Below are 18,013 nucleotides of genomic sequence, written 5' to 3' on the forward strand. Positions count from 1 at the left end.
CGGCCAGGCAGGGCCGCCCCTCCTCCGCCTGGCAAGATGGCGGCCGCGCAGCCCACGTGACCAGCGCCGTCCTGCTCTGGCCCGGAGCCTGGCCAAGGGCTGGTGATGGAGGTGGAGAACCACGTGGGCCCAAGGATGGTGAAGGCTTAGACCTGGGAACCGCGGTAAGGGGGAAGTTCGTGGGGCTGCACTTATTGCCCCGGAAGGAACTTCGGTTACAGGTATTCGGCTTCTCATTGCTTAGGAACCATATTTGTCTTGTATTAGTGTTTGTGACCAAGAGAAGCACATTTCCCTGCCCTCAATCAATGAAGAAAAGAAATGAACTCTTAATATTTTGCTAAAGTATACTGGTCTAGATTACTGTACCTAGTTTTAGAATTGTACCTAGTAACTATTAGAGCAGATTTTTTTTTTACTAATAACATTTATGGGTAGGGCATGTACTTTAATGCCAGCTTTATGTTCTGTGCCCGAAGGTGGCCAAGTCCACAAGCTATCCCTAGGGTATGCTTATTAGTCCACATCAGAGAATCAAGTACATGTGTAATTTTACTCCTAGGAGTAAATTATAGCTTTTTAAATGGGATTCGGATAATTCTGTAGCATTACGTTATATTAAAACTCGAGTATTGGCATTCCTTTTAGGAGACCTGCACATAAATATCACTTTCTTCCCAGCTGCAGTGGACTGCCATTAGCTTGTATGTGACTCCACAAATAGGCCAAGGAACAACAGTAGGAATACTCATTAGCAATGTCCTAGGGAACTTGTGTAGTTCTTATTTGAGTTTTAGGAAGTGGAACTAGCTGAAAACACTGGTGCTAAACGTAGGTCTCTTCCTATTAGGAAGGTAAACCATAAACACTTAGGAACACAAACCCATGTAGCTTGATTATTAGTTCACTGAAGAGACAGATATGCCTACTGTAGAGTGATTATAGGTACTGAAAAAGCTATTCATGACCATGCACTGCCCAGTTTTAGAGGCTTACCCCTTAACTAGCAATGCAAAGGTGTAAGAAACAAACCACGATGGTTATCATGGGGGTGGTCCATGGTGGCTGGGATTGTGGGTTTAACCCTTTTTGGTGGTTCTTGGTGCCTGAAGCTTGGTTGTTTAACCTGACAAATAGTACTAATATTTAAATAAAATATTAAAATGTAAATACTAAGACACTAGATCTGTGTCTTAGTGTCACTTGAACTCATAAGCCATACTTGAACTCATCACAATTAAGTGACCATGAGTCCTTTACTTACTAAAATCACTAAATTTAGTGGGGGTAAAACTTGTGAAATTGTTCCTTTTTCATTAAATATATAAATTAGCTGTATTATCTTTGTCCAAATATTTCTACACATTTTGAAATACAGAATATGTATGAGTTGGAGCCTGAGAAAGAACTGTTGACAATGAGTGTTAGCATAAATTCTACTTCTCCAAGAGAGTGTGAATGTGTTTGTGCCAATCAGAGTCCACGGAGAGAGCAGCTACCTAGTAGTTTGGATGCCAGGATTCTGTTGCTGTATTAGGCACAAAAATACATTTGTAAGAGATGGCAGTAAGAAAGAATAGCATATTGTTGCCTTTGAGACAGATTTTCACTCTATAACCCAGGCCTGCCTCAAACTGAAGATCCTCCTTCCATTGCCCCAAGAATATGGAATATAGGTATGTGCTATTACATTGGCTAGAAATCCTTTTTATAATTCACTAGCAATACATATTTGTATTTGTTTTTATAGGCATTGCTGGAATGTATCTTACAGTGGGACAGTAAGTAGGACTTGCCTGAGGTTTTCTCACTTGTTGGAAGTACTTATTCTAGGAGTACGTACTAGCATCTGAGTTGGGTCTGCCTCCTAGGTGGTGAAAGCCAGCAGATGTCTTACAGCATCTGGAGATGGAAGTGGGAGCCGGGATAGCCTTGTCTTCCATGTAGAATGTTTGGTCTGCTTGGCCGAAGCAAGGAATAAAAGCAATACCTGTGATATAAAAAATTCCATTGGAAGAGTCATTATTTTAGCAGATAATTACCACAATAATGACATGGTTTCCTATGCAGTAGTATTCTCCTGGGATGCAGGAGGTGTAAAAGGATAGCAAGTGTTCTTCCTCCAGCTAAAAGACCACCACACACCTGCATTGCCTTCTTTACTTGTGGAGGGGGATGGGTGTATGCTAGAGATCACAGAGACAGGGAAAGAAGAGCAGGGACAGGAGAGCATGCTCACTAAAACCAGTTTACGGGGCAGAGGCCTTACCTACCCAGCTCAGGGACATTGATCAGCCAACCTAAACCAGAGCTTCAGTATTCTCTATAAAACAGGGAGAGTGACTTCCTTTTGAGGTTGTGGTGATTGGATTAAGTAACAAGTTGCAAAATAATTCACATATTTTGCAGTTTAACACTGTGTCATGACTTTTTATTTTCAGGAAAGTGAGGTCTTTTTGTTTTTAATGCATAAACCCCACAGGATATAGTACTCTTACATTATTATTGCTGTGATTGTAAATAGATTGGTTTTCAAGAAGGATACATTGTTGAAAAGTTAGTGTTTTGCTTTCAAGAAGGATACATAGTTGAAAAGATAGTGTTTGAGGGATTTTTATTTAGGAAGGCTATTTTTTTCTTAATAACATTGTCTAAAAATCTTTCAAAACCCCCAAAGAAGAAATCCTCTTAAATTACTAATCATTTCTTTTAGTATTAAATTTGAGACTATAAATGGAGGGAAATACATATTTTGAGCATGTGTAATCTACTTATATTGTCATCAGTTTTCACGTTTAACTAGGAAATGTTGTTTGTGTGGAGTAAAGCATAGTGGTGCATGTTGATAAGCAAGCAGTGCAGGAGGCTTAGGCAGACCTTTTATAGTTTGGTGAAGTTACATAATCCATTAGTCCAGACTCCAGGTTGGGATGTATGTGTACTTAGCAGCATTTTCCCACTGAAGCTGTCATATAATTTTTTAGCTTGTCTAATATTTTCCATTCCTTGAGAAATGTTAAACTAGCCTTTGTTTTTCCCCAAAGCTAGACCTTGTGGCTCATGCTGTAATCCCAGCATCTAGGAGGCTGAAGCACTGGGTTTGAGGATAGCCAGGGCTTTATACTGAGACCATATTGATCTCCCCCCCAAAAGAAACAGAAGCAAGAGGCTAGTCCCCTCTGAGTACACGAGTTTTTCATGGTACTGCCTCTATTTTCATGATGGGGCACTGTGTGGCAGTGCTTTTATAGAGAATTCTCTGCCCTGTGGTAATTGTGGTTTGTCTGTGTCAGCAGTCAGCGGGAAAGGGAAGTGGCCTGTTGGGGTGTTTGTTCTAGGTGGATCCTTTAGTTCCTTGCTCTAGGGAACTTTTGACCTTTGAGTCCCTGCCACGTGCTCTATCGGGTTTGGTGCTCATTCATAGGGAGTTTATCTGAGGTCTCACTCTATGTGTATGCCTTACCTGCTAGGTGTGCCTGGTGCCCCTGGAGGCTAGGCAAGGGCACCAGTTTGGCTGTGAGCTGCTTGTGAATTCTGAGAACCAAACCCAAGTCCTTTGCCAGAGCAACAGGTACTCGTAAGCACTGAGCCATCTCTTCAGTCCACATTTCAGATTTTGAAAGGGTCACTCTCCAAGCTTCACAGTGCCCAGTATAAGATTGTGGTGTCCTCCTCCTCTTGTTTTTAATAACTGTCCTGAAGATGGGTGTGGCATGAGAAAAATGTGTGAGATAACAGGTTAGTCAAAGGATGGTTAGCACAGGAAATTGTGGTGGATGACCAGAATTCTGGAGAGACAGTCAGTGTTGAGCTACAGAAGGTTTTGAAGGTCAGATTAAAGGGCTGGCTTGTCACCAGTTTGTATGGACACCGATGAAAATAATTGTCTGTGTGAGTCTGTGCTGTATATCTCCCTGAAGGTCACTGTCACTTTTAACTTAATGTGTATAAAAACACTTGTATCCCCTATGTGGAAGGAATTGGCAATAGGGTGGGAGGATGGGGGGGAATAGTGGGGGGGTGCGGGAGGAGGGGAGGAAGAGGGAACTGGGATTGACATGTAAAACAAGCTATTTAAAATTCAAAAAATTTAAAAAAAGATACAATTTCAATAAATATTAAGATTATGAAACATTAAAAAAACACTTGCATAAAAAACATCCAGATTTATCCAGTGGTGCAGTTGTACTTCAGTCACCATGCTGCTTGATTACCTTAGCCCTTAATTGTCTTTCCTCTTCATTCTGCTCTGACCATTGATCATGAAGGACTGACGCCATGTTCTTTTGGATCTTGATGCAAGATGGTTACTGTAATCCCCAAACTAGTTCCCATGGTTTTAGCTTGCCCGTTTTACTTTTGGGTGCTGCCACCACGTACATGTTTCTGAATCAGTCTTTTAGTCATGTTACGTTTTCTTTCAGTGACTGGTGGCCCCTGGGCTTCAATAGGTCCTTAACCAAAGTCCCAGATGTCCATTCTTTCATCACACACCTTGCCTTTCATTCAAGGCAGGCGTCATGCTGTCACCTTGCCTGTGATGTTCTTAGATTGTCAGTCTTCTAAGAGTTTTTATCAATTCAGAATTCCACTAGCACATACATTTTCCTGGAGTTTGGGTACTTCTAGAATACTATTTCAAATTTATATAATTGACCTTCATTGCTAGGTCTTTGAATTATCTGTCCTAAGCTTTCAAATACAGCTCTAAATGTATTGCTTTAAGACTGGAAGCATTGAACAGTGTTGGTTCTTTTGTTTTGTTTTGGTCTTATTTGTCCTGATGCATGAATGGGTGCAGACCTAGAAGAGATACTTTACAGTAGGAGAGGTCATAATTATGAACTGTTGTCTTACTGTTCTGATACTTGACTAGAGAGTTTCCTTCAGTGTTTGGGCTCCAGCTTGTGATTTGAATTAGAAGTAGATCCTTCTGCTGAGAAAGTTAAAAACCTGACTTTGGTCACTGAAATGAGCACTCTGAGAGGTCATGTGGGATTTTATGCTTATTATTAAGGCAGTCTAAATTGGGATAGTTTCCTACAGTAAAATTGATTTGTTTTAAATGGCCCTGGAGGGGCGAGTGGTTGTGTGTGGTGTTTAGAGCACTACCTGAGAAAGAGCCCATCCTGCAAAGAGGTCATGTAGTGCAGCGGTGAATAGAAAAGCTGTTGCTTTAGGGAAAATGGTCTGTTTCCCTTGGTTGGGAATAAGTGACTGTTCTCACATGTGTGCTCAAGTGTTTAATCCTAATGCAATTTCCCAACACTGTACACACTTAACTGTCTGAATCATGGTCAAGGCTCCCCTTAAATTTATAAGCTTAAATTTCTACATGGTTCCCAGGACTCTTCTGGACTGAAGGTACAGCTGTGGCTCTGCTGTAGGGCCTAGAAGGCCTGGTGGTGCCTGGGCTGTCATGCTCTGAGGTTAATTTGCTTCTTACATAGGACTCCTTGGTCTTGTTGTGCATTCTCCTCTCTCCTGCGGTGAGGTTGTAAAAATAAAGAAGTTGGAACATAGGCATGGCCTAGGGAGGGGATGTATGCATGTCTAGGTCCTTCTGTACTCCTAAGATTGTTCTTGTCACCTTACCCTAAAACATCTTGCTGTGGGGATTGTATTGGCACAGAGGTGAGGCAATCTTTGATCCATTTTACTCATTTCTTGTACAGGACTTTACTGTTTGTTTCCTGTATCTTTGTCACTCTGTGTCCAGTGTAGAGTGTTTTCATGGTGCACCTGTCATCTTAATAGCTGGCACTATTTAGATCAAAGGAGCAGAAGCATGAAGAGTTAGTCATAAAAGGAAACCATCAAGGCCACTTCTTGGGTAAAACCTGCTGCCCTTACTTCCCATCCCCTCCTAGCAATAAGCCTCTGTATCAACATTATTGTGCTGGAGCTTTCTTAATGGTTCAGTTTAACACATTGAGTCCATATCATGCCTGTGCTGTGATGTCCATTTTATGGTTGCAGCTTAATTAACATACATACAAGGTGTGTTTTTCTCATTCTAGAACTTGTTCATATCAAATGCAATGGGTTAATTCTCAGGACTTTGCCTTTGGTTGAGCTAAGATTAGACTACCCTTGCCTCTTGTGCTGTATCTACTGGGTAGAACAGAGTCAGTAATTGTCATCTTTTCCTTGGCTTATTTCTTCCCCAGAGGTCAGAGGGAACCAGAACTTAATGGGGCAGGTAGATGTCATTCCTATGTACACAGTGATATCAAACAATAGTTCCCAGATATCATGGTACCTTCCCTCCACTAAATGTCACGTGTCACATGTGAAGACAGAGACAGCATAAGTAACAGCCTTTCATATTTGGTGCGAATAAACTCCACAGTTATGTTCTCATAGATCATTGTGAACTTTAGAAACAGTTTCTAAATTTAATCTGAATGATTTTCACATATCGGTGAAACTACTGAGACTTGGGTATTTCATGGGTTGATGGACTTAAGCCCTCTAGTACTTAAGCTCTTCAGCCCCCTTCACTTTATTTTGAGGCAGAGTCTTGCTGCTAAGTGCTCAGGCTGGCCTCGAACCTGAGCTCCTCCTGCTTCAGCTTTCTGTGCAGCTAGGATGATAGCATTTGCCACCATGGCTGACAATTTTGTTCTTAAAATTAACTTTTCGGATGTGTGATTTCAGTTGTGAAGGAAACTACTTTCCCCATGGTTTGAGTGTGATGCTTGTGGAAGCAGTATTGTTAATTTACTCTAAGATATTTTCAACAAAATTTGCTGCCTTATTCTTTTTAGAGTGTTTGATTTGGTGACATTGATTGTACCACATCTTCACCACTCTTCCCCTCTATTTAAACAATAACCATCTGTTAGATGTAAAGCGATCTCATTGCGGTTTTGATTTTCATCTGTTTGTAGAAATTTATTTTTGCATAATTTTCATTTGTTTGTATTTGGAAGTATATGGTCTTTAAACATTTTGGCAATGTAGAAAAATAACCTGCTATAAGAAAAGTTATGGGAGTGGGGAGATGGTTCAGTGATTGGGAGTACACACTGCTCCTTCAGAGGACCCTAGCTAGCTGTAATTCCAGATCTAGGGGCTCTCACACCCCTGGCCTCCTCGGGCCCTGTTCTCATGTGCACAGACCCATCCATACAGATGTGTAATTCAAAACAAAGTTGCAAGGAATAAAATGGGAAAGCAGTGATTGAAACGGAAAGCTTCTTTTGGGTAGTAGCTGTTTGAGTTGAGAAGATTGGAACGCTTCCATTCTGCTTTTGTTTGTATTTGATGAAACCTAGGACCTTGCACATGCCAAGCAGGTGCTCTGCCACGGGACCATCTTGCCAGCACTGTGCTGCTGCTGAGTTTTAAAGTACTGAGAATGGTGTTGAATTTTTAATTAGCAAAATCTCTCTGGCAAATACTGGCTGTAAAAAAAAAGATTGTGGATCTGAATTAGGAAAAATATGAGTTTGCTATTAAAAACTGATAATATTGCAAGTTGGTAAAGACTGTGAGGCCAAATATTTCAGCCGTTGGTACTGAAGAAATCTGCACTCTCCTTATGACATGGTTCTTTGTAAACAATCCTAGCGCCTTGTGTTTCTAGAAGGCAGATGTAAGACTTGGTTCCCAAGAATATTTAGTGTAGTCTATTCACATATGAGGCACTGGCAGCTGGAATCCCACTATGCTTACATGAGATCCGTGGGAAGTTTAAGGACCTCCGTTTGTGTCATTTCTTTACACAGTTAAAAAGGTGGTGTATATTTACTATGTTTGGCTCTTGAAACAGGTGACTTGATGGTGGAATTTGAGGCTCTGGGTGTGAGGATAGAGATATGACAGGGCTGTAACAATGCCTTAGTTCTGCAGAGCTGTAAGCTCGGCGTGCTTTTTATTATTGCAGACAGCCACTCTTTGAGGCACACACCTGTAGTTCACTAGCCGTGGGCTGAGTAGACTCAGGGTCAAGCTCCCAATAGTTTCTGAATGGCTTGACTTTGATGGAAAACTATTCATGCTCAGCGTTTCTTAGAAAGAGCTAGTATATGTTAATGGTGCTGTTAGTAACACTTCTTCCTAACAAAGCATCCTGATAGACTGTAATTAAACCAGTCAGTAAATAAACTTTATGTAGTGATTGACATACAAAATACCAACGCACTTACCTTGGGAAGTTAATGTAAGTGTACCACTCATTTTATATGTCCTTTGATTCTGGACATCCCTGGCAACTCTGATTAGCAATTTGATTTTTGTGTGTTAAAGTAGCTTGGAAATTAAATACTTGAAAAGATTGTTACTGTTAAATAAACATTGATACCGCTACTTGTGACTAACACTCAGTATCTCTCTACCCTTAATGTTTAATCACTGGTAACTAGTACAATCAGTATTTGCACTCTAGGACTTGACTCAGAAATTTTCTACTGTGACATAGGCTAACACATTATCTTCTCTTCTAGAACGACTCTGCTTGTGGTGATTACATACAGAGTAATGAGACTGGCTTAGTAGAACAAGCCCAAATACCTCAAGACGGACTCACTATGGCCCCTCACAGAGCTCAGCGAGAAGGTATGCTGTATTTGTTGTGAACTTAATGTAGGGTATTGTTTACACTGAATAACTCATAGTGTTTTTTTGTTGTTGCCTTTGCTGCTGTTGGTTGGTTGGTAGTTGAGACAGGGTCTCACATAGCCCAAGGTGGCCCCAGACTTACTATATAACTGGCCTTGAACTTCTGATACTTCTGCCTCCATCTCCCAAGTGCTAGGATTACAGGCCTATGCCACCAGGCCTGGGCTATGTGGTGCTTGGGAGCAAACTCAGGGTTCACACATGCCAGGTAGGCACTCTGTCAACTGAGCTGCAGCAGAAGCCCAATACTGTTTAATTCTTGACTCTTCTTTTTAGAGAAATCCTAGTGGTGCTGGACTTTTGCCCAAAAGCAATGCTGCCAATGTTCTGACTTCTGTGTTCTGGAGTTTCCTTGCTCTGCAGCCTTGGATTGTCCTCTCACGTGTGCTGGCCTGTGTCACAGACAATTTTCTTTTTGGCTCTCTTAAACCTCTACGTGTTTCTGGAGGGCAAAGACTTTCCTAAAATACTTAGTATAGTGTTTCATCTATAGAATGCGGTCAGTGTCTACTAAAAAATAAAGAAAATCAACAGAGTTTATAAGAGAATGAAGACATTGTTCACAAATCCATCTTGCATGCAGTTTTAAGAGGAGTAGCATATGGGAATGAAAGCACATTATCATCTAAGAAGAGATGGGCTAGCATGCTCCTTTTTCTTTGCGTCTGAGTAGTCTATAAGCCCATACTGAGAGAAAATTTGAAACAATGTGGGCTGCCCTGTAGGTCGTAGATGAGCCAAGCATGTGTAAGATAGCTTCAGTCACAACCCTGACTTGGTGTCAGTAGGCCTCCTTTTAGTCATAATCTTTTTGATGTGTGCTTTTCTTGAGTAAAACTCAAGAACTTCATAACTTAGTTATGAAGAAATGTTTGTCTCATTACCACCTCTGTGGAAGGCAATCACAGTACTCCCCCAACTAAGCTTAAATCATAAACTTACTTCAGTTGAGCTCATTGAACACAGAGGAACCCTGATGCAGAACTTGATTTAATAATGTCTTGTTTTCATTAAAAAAAATAGAAAAAACAAAGACTATTTCAAATGATAGAATTAATTTTAAGGTGATAATGTGTGTGGCTCTTCACTTCTGACTTAAAAACATGATATGCAATGCATGTTTTCTGGTTTTAGTTTATGAGGGTTAAGACAGGTAGCAGCAGGTGTAATAACTTGAAATCCAGGATGAAGCTAAGCCGTATTCCCAGCAAGGAGCAGCAACATGCCCTTTTTTCTTTTTCTTCCCTTTCTTTCTCTTTCTCTGTTAAACACTGAACACTAAGGGCTGGGCAAATAGATGACTCAGATGATAAAGTGCTTTGCAAGAATGAGGACTTAGAAATCAGATCCCGAGCACCCGTGCAGAAAGCCAGGCACAGCAGCACATGTGCCTGTAGTCCTAGTGCTGGGAGACACGACAGAGGAGGGTCCCTGCAGCCCATTGACCTGTCAGACTCTGAATCGGTGGGCTCCAGGTTCAGTAAAGTGATACGTCAAAACAAGATGGTGAATAATTAATGAAGACAGTTCACATTGATCTCTGGTCTTTGCATGTGCGCACACACACACTGACTTATACACACACACACACACACACACAGACAGACACACAGAAACAGATCATACGAAATGACCCAAACTGGCCCTGCTCACAGTCTGCCTGCCTTCGCCCGCGCTGTTCTGGGATGAAACCCAGGACTTAGTGCATGCTCGCAGGCACTCTGCCAGTGCAGCTCCTTCCACAGCCCAACTGCTGTTTCTCAACACAGATTAGTTCAGTAAGGTTTCATTTGCTTCTTCTTTTAATATAGCAGGTTTTGGAAACACAGACCTTCCCATCCCTCTGTGGTCATTCTAACATTACACAGTTCTGAGAGTGAACATCTGGCATTTGGGAATTTTTTTTTCCCTCCCTTCACCCTCAGTATTTCTGAAGCACAAAGGAGAGGCTGGCCTGAACAGGCCATCAAATCATACACTTTGAAAGTTGGACGAAGTGCTGTTACTATTCTCTCCCTGCTTATTCTGAATGCATTTCCCTGCTTCATGCTCTCTCATTGTCACCTTCCATGGTGGTTAACAGTCCCATTCTCACCCCTTGCTTTTGCCACATAAACTTCTTCTAAAGCAAAATGAACCATTCTTCTTTGTCGTCATTCCCCTGCCTCCATCAGTGGTCCCCCATCGTCACCCCACCCCCACTCCATCCTTTCCCGACTTCTCTGCCACCATTTTCAAGTTCATTATTGTCAGCCTCTGATGATGTAGCCTCAGCTTCAAGTAAGTATTATTTCCCTGCTTTAGATTCCTGAAGGAGCTATAAAGTGAGTGGCTGGGGTTTTGGGGGGGTAGTTTGCATGTTTACTCGGTTTGTGAATAGATATAGACTGCTTATTGTCATGTTCACCATCGTCTGTGTCCACTGTCCTATCCCTGTATTAACTGCATATATGATCCTTTCACAGTGAGACTTCAGGGCTCCTTATAGTGCTTGGTTTATACTACGTTTTACCAGTTCTAGGAGATACAAACTCACCTCTGGCCTTTGTGGGCACCAGGAATGCATGTGGCACATACATACATGCAGGCACAACACTTATACACATAAGACACTTATACAAAAGCAAAACAAGATATTTTCTAACTTACTACTATTACATATAAATAACTAAACAAGCTGTGCATATTTAGTTGATCCCAAAGTGCTGTATTATTATAATCTCAATAAGAATTTTCATTATTATCCCTAATGAAAAATCTCCAGTAAAACGTCTTTGAGTATGTTGTTGTTGTTGTTGTTGACTGTGACCCTCTTAGGCATTCAGCATCTTAACCTATGTAGGAAACATCCGCTCATGGATGAGTGGCTTTTGCTGTGTATCTGGTTGTTTCATGAGTTAAGTCGTTGTGAAGATTAACTTAGTAAGTAGCTTAATTACTGGCATTTGCTAAGTTACAGGATTATTTCAGGTAATATGTGTGTAATCTCTAACGCAGTCAGCATGTGTGTTTTTTCTTTCAGCTGTACACATTGAGAAGATAATGTTGAAAGGAGTGCAGAGAAAAAGGGCTGACAAGTATTGGGAGTACACTTTCAAAGTAAGCTATTCTCACCCCCAAAAGATACATCATTTGCCACAATAATTGACCTTTAGAAGAACTAACTGCTACCAAGTTTACTACTTTAAAGACAAAAGATAGATAGATAGATAGATAGATAGATATTTAAAAAGCAATGCAAAGATTTTCACAAGTATTTGCAGACTACCAACCTTCTCTGTCCTGGCATCACTGCCATGCTTCCCTGTTCCTCATGGGGCTTTCCATCCCTGCTTTGTGGCTTTGTCGTCTTGTTGGCTGTGAATCCCAGGGTCCGGTCAAATTCTGCTCCTGCCAGGGTAAGACTCTCCACCTGCTTTCCTCTGCTGCAGCCTCACTGTTGAGCCTTGTGAGGTTGGATCACACGTACTCTGAAGCTTCATGGAGTGAAGCCAGGCTTCTCTGCAGCTTCACTACAGTTCTTCCCACAGGCACTGCTTGCCACCTTCTAGCTGTCCCTCTTTCCTGAAGACTCTTCTAACCTCTGGTAGAGTGCTTTCTCCTTCCTCTGCAGACTGCTGCTACTATAGCTCCCACCAATCCTTGAGTAGATCATCTTATGGAAGCGTTCATCTTCATCCCCTGCCATCCTACAGTGTCTGCCTTGCTCAGTACATTTGCTGAATGAATTTTAAAATCTGAACTTCTACTGTGAAGGAGGAAAATCCTTGACTGTGTGGTTTCAGTTTCCACATGTCTCACTTTTGGCGTATTTGGCTCTTTGCCCTTGAAACTCTGCATGCTGGCTTCTCCGTTAGTTGTTGGGGTGCACAGCTTGTCTGTAGGACCTTTCTCCTTACCCTGGACCAAAGTACAGCTAACATCTGATTCAAATACCCCCTCTCTAGAGAACTGCCTTAATACCCGGCTGATCTTGTTTCAGGCCCAAGTCTCCATCTTTGAAGTACTGGTGACTGGTAGAAACTCTTAGGCGTTCCTTGGTTTTGTATTACTCTGGCATGAGACTTAACTCATACTTCAGTTGTCATGTCTACTCTGGTATCCACCTACCCATGCCCAGGTAGATAATTATCATTTAAGAAATGTACCGACCAACAAACACGGTTGCTAGATGGAATTTTGTATGTATTACCTAACTTTGATATGGTTAATAGATAAGAATTAGATATTAACATCTCAAGTGGAAATTAAGGTTCAGGAGCCAGCACAGCCGGGTCCAGTCCTGGATTCTGTGTTCATTCTGGGTCACACTTAGCTCATCATTTTCTCCATCTGAAAATGGATGTAGTCAGAATTGCTGTACCATCTGAAATCAGAAGATAAATCTCCCTCAACTGTAAAATGGTACTACCAGAGGGACAGTCTGCATTGACTGTTTCTCTTAGAATTGTACACCAGGGGACAGGATTTTATAATTTGGCTCTACCCTGTCTTAGTACCATTTTTGTACTTAATCAAAGTGGCAAGATGTTTCTGAAAAATTAGTTCCTGAAGATTACTAAAACATAGATATGTTTTAACACTGCTTTTTTAAAGTGCAATTTAAAAGGAATTATTGGAAAACTTTTTTGAGTAGAATGTCAATGTACAATTAAACACATTCGTAGAAACTGATAATGCTAGATGAACTTTATATTTCTAATTGCTAATCTTAAAATTTAAGTAAGACCTTTTGTTTTACACATGGCTTTTTCCCCAGCCAGTTCCTGCCTAAACAATAACCATACAATATGTGTGTTTTCTTAAATCAGGTAAATTGGTCTGACCTTTCAGTCACAACAGTAACAAAAACCCACCAAGAGCTACAGGAATTTCTACTGAAGGTAAAATTATAGATTTTGTTGTTAAGATTTGTATATGATATAAAGATTCCTAAAGTTTCAGTGAGAAAGGAATCAGCAAGAAAATGAAAACACACATAGGTTGACTCCAAACTGAAAGAATGTGAGTTGTAGAAAATGTTACATTGTCTATCTCTTACCTTATGTTGCCAGCATAAATGGCAAAGGGATTCACTTTAGGAAATGGGTCCCCATTATTAGCTCCCTGCAGAGATGTTTCTTACTAAGGGCTCTTCCCCCAGAGACAGTGTCTGCAGTGTCCCGAGGCTCATTTCCTGTGGTACCTAGCAACCATGAAGCTCTCCGTCTGTGGGCTTTTCTTAAGTCTTGCTCCTTCTCTTCCCAGAGTCTGTCCTCCTCCCACCGCATCCACAGCAATGAGAAGATGGTGGAATTGTCTCCTGCAGGCTTGCTTTGTGCACATCCTTACCTGTTTCTTTGAATAAAGTTTTCTGATTAGATTTAGTGGAAAAATGAAAGAAATAGTAAAAGAGAGAACTGGCCTGTGTGAACAATAAATTACTATTGCTTAGTAAGCAAATACTTTATTGTTTAACAAGTAGATAGATCCAAAAAAATCCAGAAACAGGAAATGTTCTAACTTGGTTACCAAGTTTTGTATGATAGTGTCATTACTGGACTGACAGCACCTGACACTTGAGGATTTTGCTTGATTTCACATGGTGTGCTTGTCACTACATGTGTCTTCTGTTCAGATCATGTGTGTGCCAGAGTTTGCACCCATATGCAGGCTTTGAGCAGAACACTGGGGGCTGATTCTCTGATACGCTATCAGATTATCAGTGTGCTGCATGTGTTAGTCTGTCTGTATTAAGTCAGTTGAATAACATCTTTTTTTTCCTGTGGCTTATTTTAAGCTGAATTGTCTTTCTTTATCCCCTTTTATTAAAGAGGTTTTTTTTTTCTTGTACTCTATATCCTGATTACAGTTTACCCTCCCTCTATTCTCCCAAGTTCCTCCCCACCTCCTCCATCCAGATCTACTCCTTTTCTCTCGTTGGAAAAGGCTTCTGAGAGAAAGCAAACATAACAAAATGCAGTAAGATAAAATAAAAACCATCACATTGAAATTGGACAAAGCAAACCAACAGAAGGAAAAGAACCCAAGAAGAAGGCACAAGAATCAGAGACCCATTTGTTCACACATGCAGGAATCCCATAAAAATATTAAACTGAAGCTATAACATGTGTGCAGAGGACCTGGCGTGGACCTGTGCTGGCCCTGTGCTTGCTGCTTCAGTCCCAGTGAGCTCGTGATTGGAGCACCTTGTTCTCCTGTGCCCTCTGTCCTCTCTGGCTCTTAAATTCTTTCTGTGTCCCCTTCTGTGGGGTCCCCTGAGCTCTGAGGAGAGGGATTAGATGGAGACATCCCATTTAGAGCTGTGTCTTCCAAGGTCTCTCTATGTGTAATGTCTGGCTGGGTACTAGTTCCCATCTGCTTCAGGAGAAAGCCTACCAGATGATGGCTGTATAGGGCACTCATCTAGGTGTACAGCAGAATGCCCTTAGAAGTCATTTTATCAGTGTTTGGATTTTGGTTTTGTTTGGACCAGTAGTACTTTGTTTTATATAGGTTTCTGGGGTTTCTTAGTTAAGGGCTAAGAACTCCTCCTGCCTGTCTGTAAAGATAAGGTGGGCTTCATTCATTTCTAGTCATCAGGGCCTATGTCCCTCCCATAACCTATTAGCCTTACACAGTTTGGTGGGAGAGAAGACGGTGATAGAAGGGTGGACATTCTGAGCACCGGTCTCTTTATGCCGGGTTTAAAGGAACAATCAGAAAGGTATCAGAGAAATGAGGAGCTGTGACCCTAACAGGAGCTGAGAGCCAGGCAGCATTGCATCAGGGAAAGGAGCGTCTGACTGGCTTCTGATGAGTAAGCCAAAGGGTTGGGTCTGCCCTCTTTTCTTTGCATGCATCTGTGAACCTCTTCTGCTTATCACTAGCTCTCTTGTGTCTCAATAGGATACACTCACCAGGGTTTAATGTAAGGTAAATAAGAAGTCTGAGCAGTCACTGGTTGGGTTTGGCAACAGGGTGCTCGTCCCCTTCTTTGTTCTCTCTTCTTCTTGAGCGACACAACTCCAGTGCTGGAGAATGAGCTGGGATACGGAGCAGGGCTGTTTGATGCCACCTGTCCTTCTATCTCCCTGCAGGAGTTCAATGACCCCTCTGCTGGGCCTTGGCCTGCCTTCTAGCAAGCCTCCTTTCTTCTGCATCTCCCTAAGCTTCAGCAGTGGTGTGTCTTGACAGATTACATTTCTTCTGTCACATAGCTTTTCTAAAAGCTAAGTGCCTTACAAAAGAAAAACCCCAAATGTCTAACTCATCCTTCTGGGTGGAGGTAATTAATCCCTCTGCTTAGCCAGCATTTGACTGAAGCACATTTCTTAAATGTGTGAACACCACTCTTACCTGAGAAATGAACTGCCTCTTGTCGAATATTCTTCAAGTTGCCTGCTCCCATCTTTAACATTGTGTGTAGAAGCCTGGAGCAGAACCTGCCCTTCCTTCTGAGCACCTGTAGTGACACTGTGAAGGGGTGTGGTTATTGCTGAGCTGCACTACAGTTTCCAGAAGCGTGGGGGTGGGGGGCTGAGTTCTTATTTAGGGAGAACAGCAGCTTCTGACCTCCAGTCCTAGCCCCCTCCAGTTTTGTTTTATATTACCACAGCAGCTCTATGAGTTTTTATTGCTTGCTTTGCTGTCGTATCAGCAGTTTCTGAGAGCAGAGTAGGAGTTTGGGTGCTTGCTAACTCCTTGAGTGAGTGAGATTTACTGTACGTTGTAGGGAGGTTTCATGAATGAATATACAGGAACAGTTGTAGATATATGACCTCCCTCAAGGTCAAGCTGCAGTCCCTTTTAAAGAGTATACTTGAACCTCAGTGTCTTAACATTAGAACAGAGCAGCTGTTGGTGCACATGTAGTGTGCACACGGCTAGCTGTATTTTTCACCACTGTATAGCAGCTTCCAGATTGGGGCCATTTATCAAACCAGACCCAGGTGTCTAATCATGAAGAGAAAACTACTCCCTGACGTCTGGACTCTACTTTAGAGACCCTTGAACCGAAGAATTAGGTTGGCAAGGCTGCATTGGACCTAACAGACTGTGTGGCTCAGAAACCAAACCGAACCCTGTGGTTCGGCTGACAGTGCTGCAGTGCTCTCTTCATGGTACTCAACCTGGGGTCTCTCCTCCAAAAGTTGAAAGGTGGAAGCCTGGCTTTCAATTCTTAACATCACAGTTATGGGCTGTTAAAGTGTGAAGGCAATGGATCCGTAGGAAAGACAGGTTTGGCATTTATAGCACAGTTTAAGTTGACTGGCTCCTTTTCAGAGTAAAGGACTTCTTCAATGAGGGCCTGCCTCATGGTGCCCTACTTCATGAAGTGTAAGGGAAGAGACTTTCATTTATATGGAGATAAGACTGATCAACTTAGGTCATTGTGTTTGTCACATGTCATGGTGAGCTAGTTCCAGCAAAGCTTCTGAATGTTTGCACGTTGCTAATGCACAGGAGAGGATAGCTGACCACACTTGCAAAGACTATCAGTTAACAAAAGACTCTTTGACAAATAACCCATCAGTGGTGCCAGTGATGGGGTCATCCAGGTTGGCTCTGAAGCCGTGCAACAGATTAAGATGGCTCATCCCCACGTGTGCTGCTTAACCTTTTAGGAGACTTCTTGAGTTGAAGGCTGTAGTTCCCTAATGTGAATCAACAATTTATTCTTGCTAACTTTGTCAACAAGAAAAATTAAAGATAAATGGCTGCACATTAGGCTTTGGCATTTTGAATCTAGATCCAAAACTTTCATCATTCTGAGGTTGTGCAGAGGCCAACACAAGATGCAAAGAGGAGAAAAATCCAATACAGAATACAAAAGACAAACTTTAAAAGCTTTACTTTTACAAATAAACTTCCCTTCCATCTGAGTGGGCCCTGGGGAAAAAAAGACAAAAACAACATGACAATAAACTATGTTGCATACTGATGTCTGCATGTCCACACTCAACCCAGTAATGTGAACATTGCCGTTAACTTGGTGGAATTTTGCATGATAGAATCCTCAGTTGTGTAGAGCAACTATCAGTGACTAGAAAATTGGAATAGACTTCTTTGTCAGTGTACTGGGGAGATAACTTGCTTGTAGATATGTTAGCCATGCAAGCAAGAACAACCATGTAAAAGCTGAGTTTAGTCAACCATGTCTGTAGCCCTAGTATTGTTGTGTTTAGGGGCAGGTGGATCCCCTGAGATCACTGGCCAGCCAGTTCTACCTAATCAGTGAACTCTGAATTCAGTGAGAGAGACCCTGTCTCAAAAGATGAGATGGGAAGCAATAGTGGAAGATACTTGGTGTCAACTTCTGGCTTCCACCACATGTATATGTACTTGCATGCATGCATGCATGCATGCATACATACATACATACATGTTCATACATATACATGTGCAC

At 41.7% G+C, this 18,013-nt stretch overlaps 1 protein-coding gene across 11 annotated transcripts in view; it reads left to right on the forward strand.

The window, feature by feature from the left end:
- The window catches only part of Zcchc2 (zinc finger CCHC-type containing 2), a 50,024-nt gene that overhangs the window by 3,476 nt on the left and 28,535 nt on the right, over positions 1-18,013 (forward strand). For 10 of the 11 annotated variants that reach the window (XR_005873754.1, XM_040737535.1, XM_040737541.1 and 7 more), the window contains exons 2-4: positions 8,451-8,562; positions 11,648-11,724; positions 13,437-13,508. Coding sequence is in view for 10 of the 11 variants with exons in the window: in XM_040737535.1 (XP_040593469.1) it covers positions 8,451-8,562; positions 11,648-11,724; positions 13,437-13,508 (261 nt within the window). In the remaining variant the exon portion in view is untranslated. The remainder of the gene's footprint in view (positions 1-8,450; positions 8,563-11,647; positions 11,725-13,436; positions 13,509-18,013) is intronic. The other variant, XM_040737536.1, reaches the window with a different exon arrangement.

Source organism: Mesocricetus auratus, unplaced genomic scaffold, assembly GCF_017639785.1.
Source record: "Mesocricetus auratus isolate SY011 unplaced genomic scaffold, BCM_Maur_2.0 Super-Scaffold_100676, whole genome shotgun sequence".
NCBI lineage: Eukaryota > Metazoa > Chordata > Mammalia > Rodentia > Cricetidae > Mesocricetus > Mesocricetus auratus.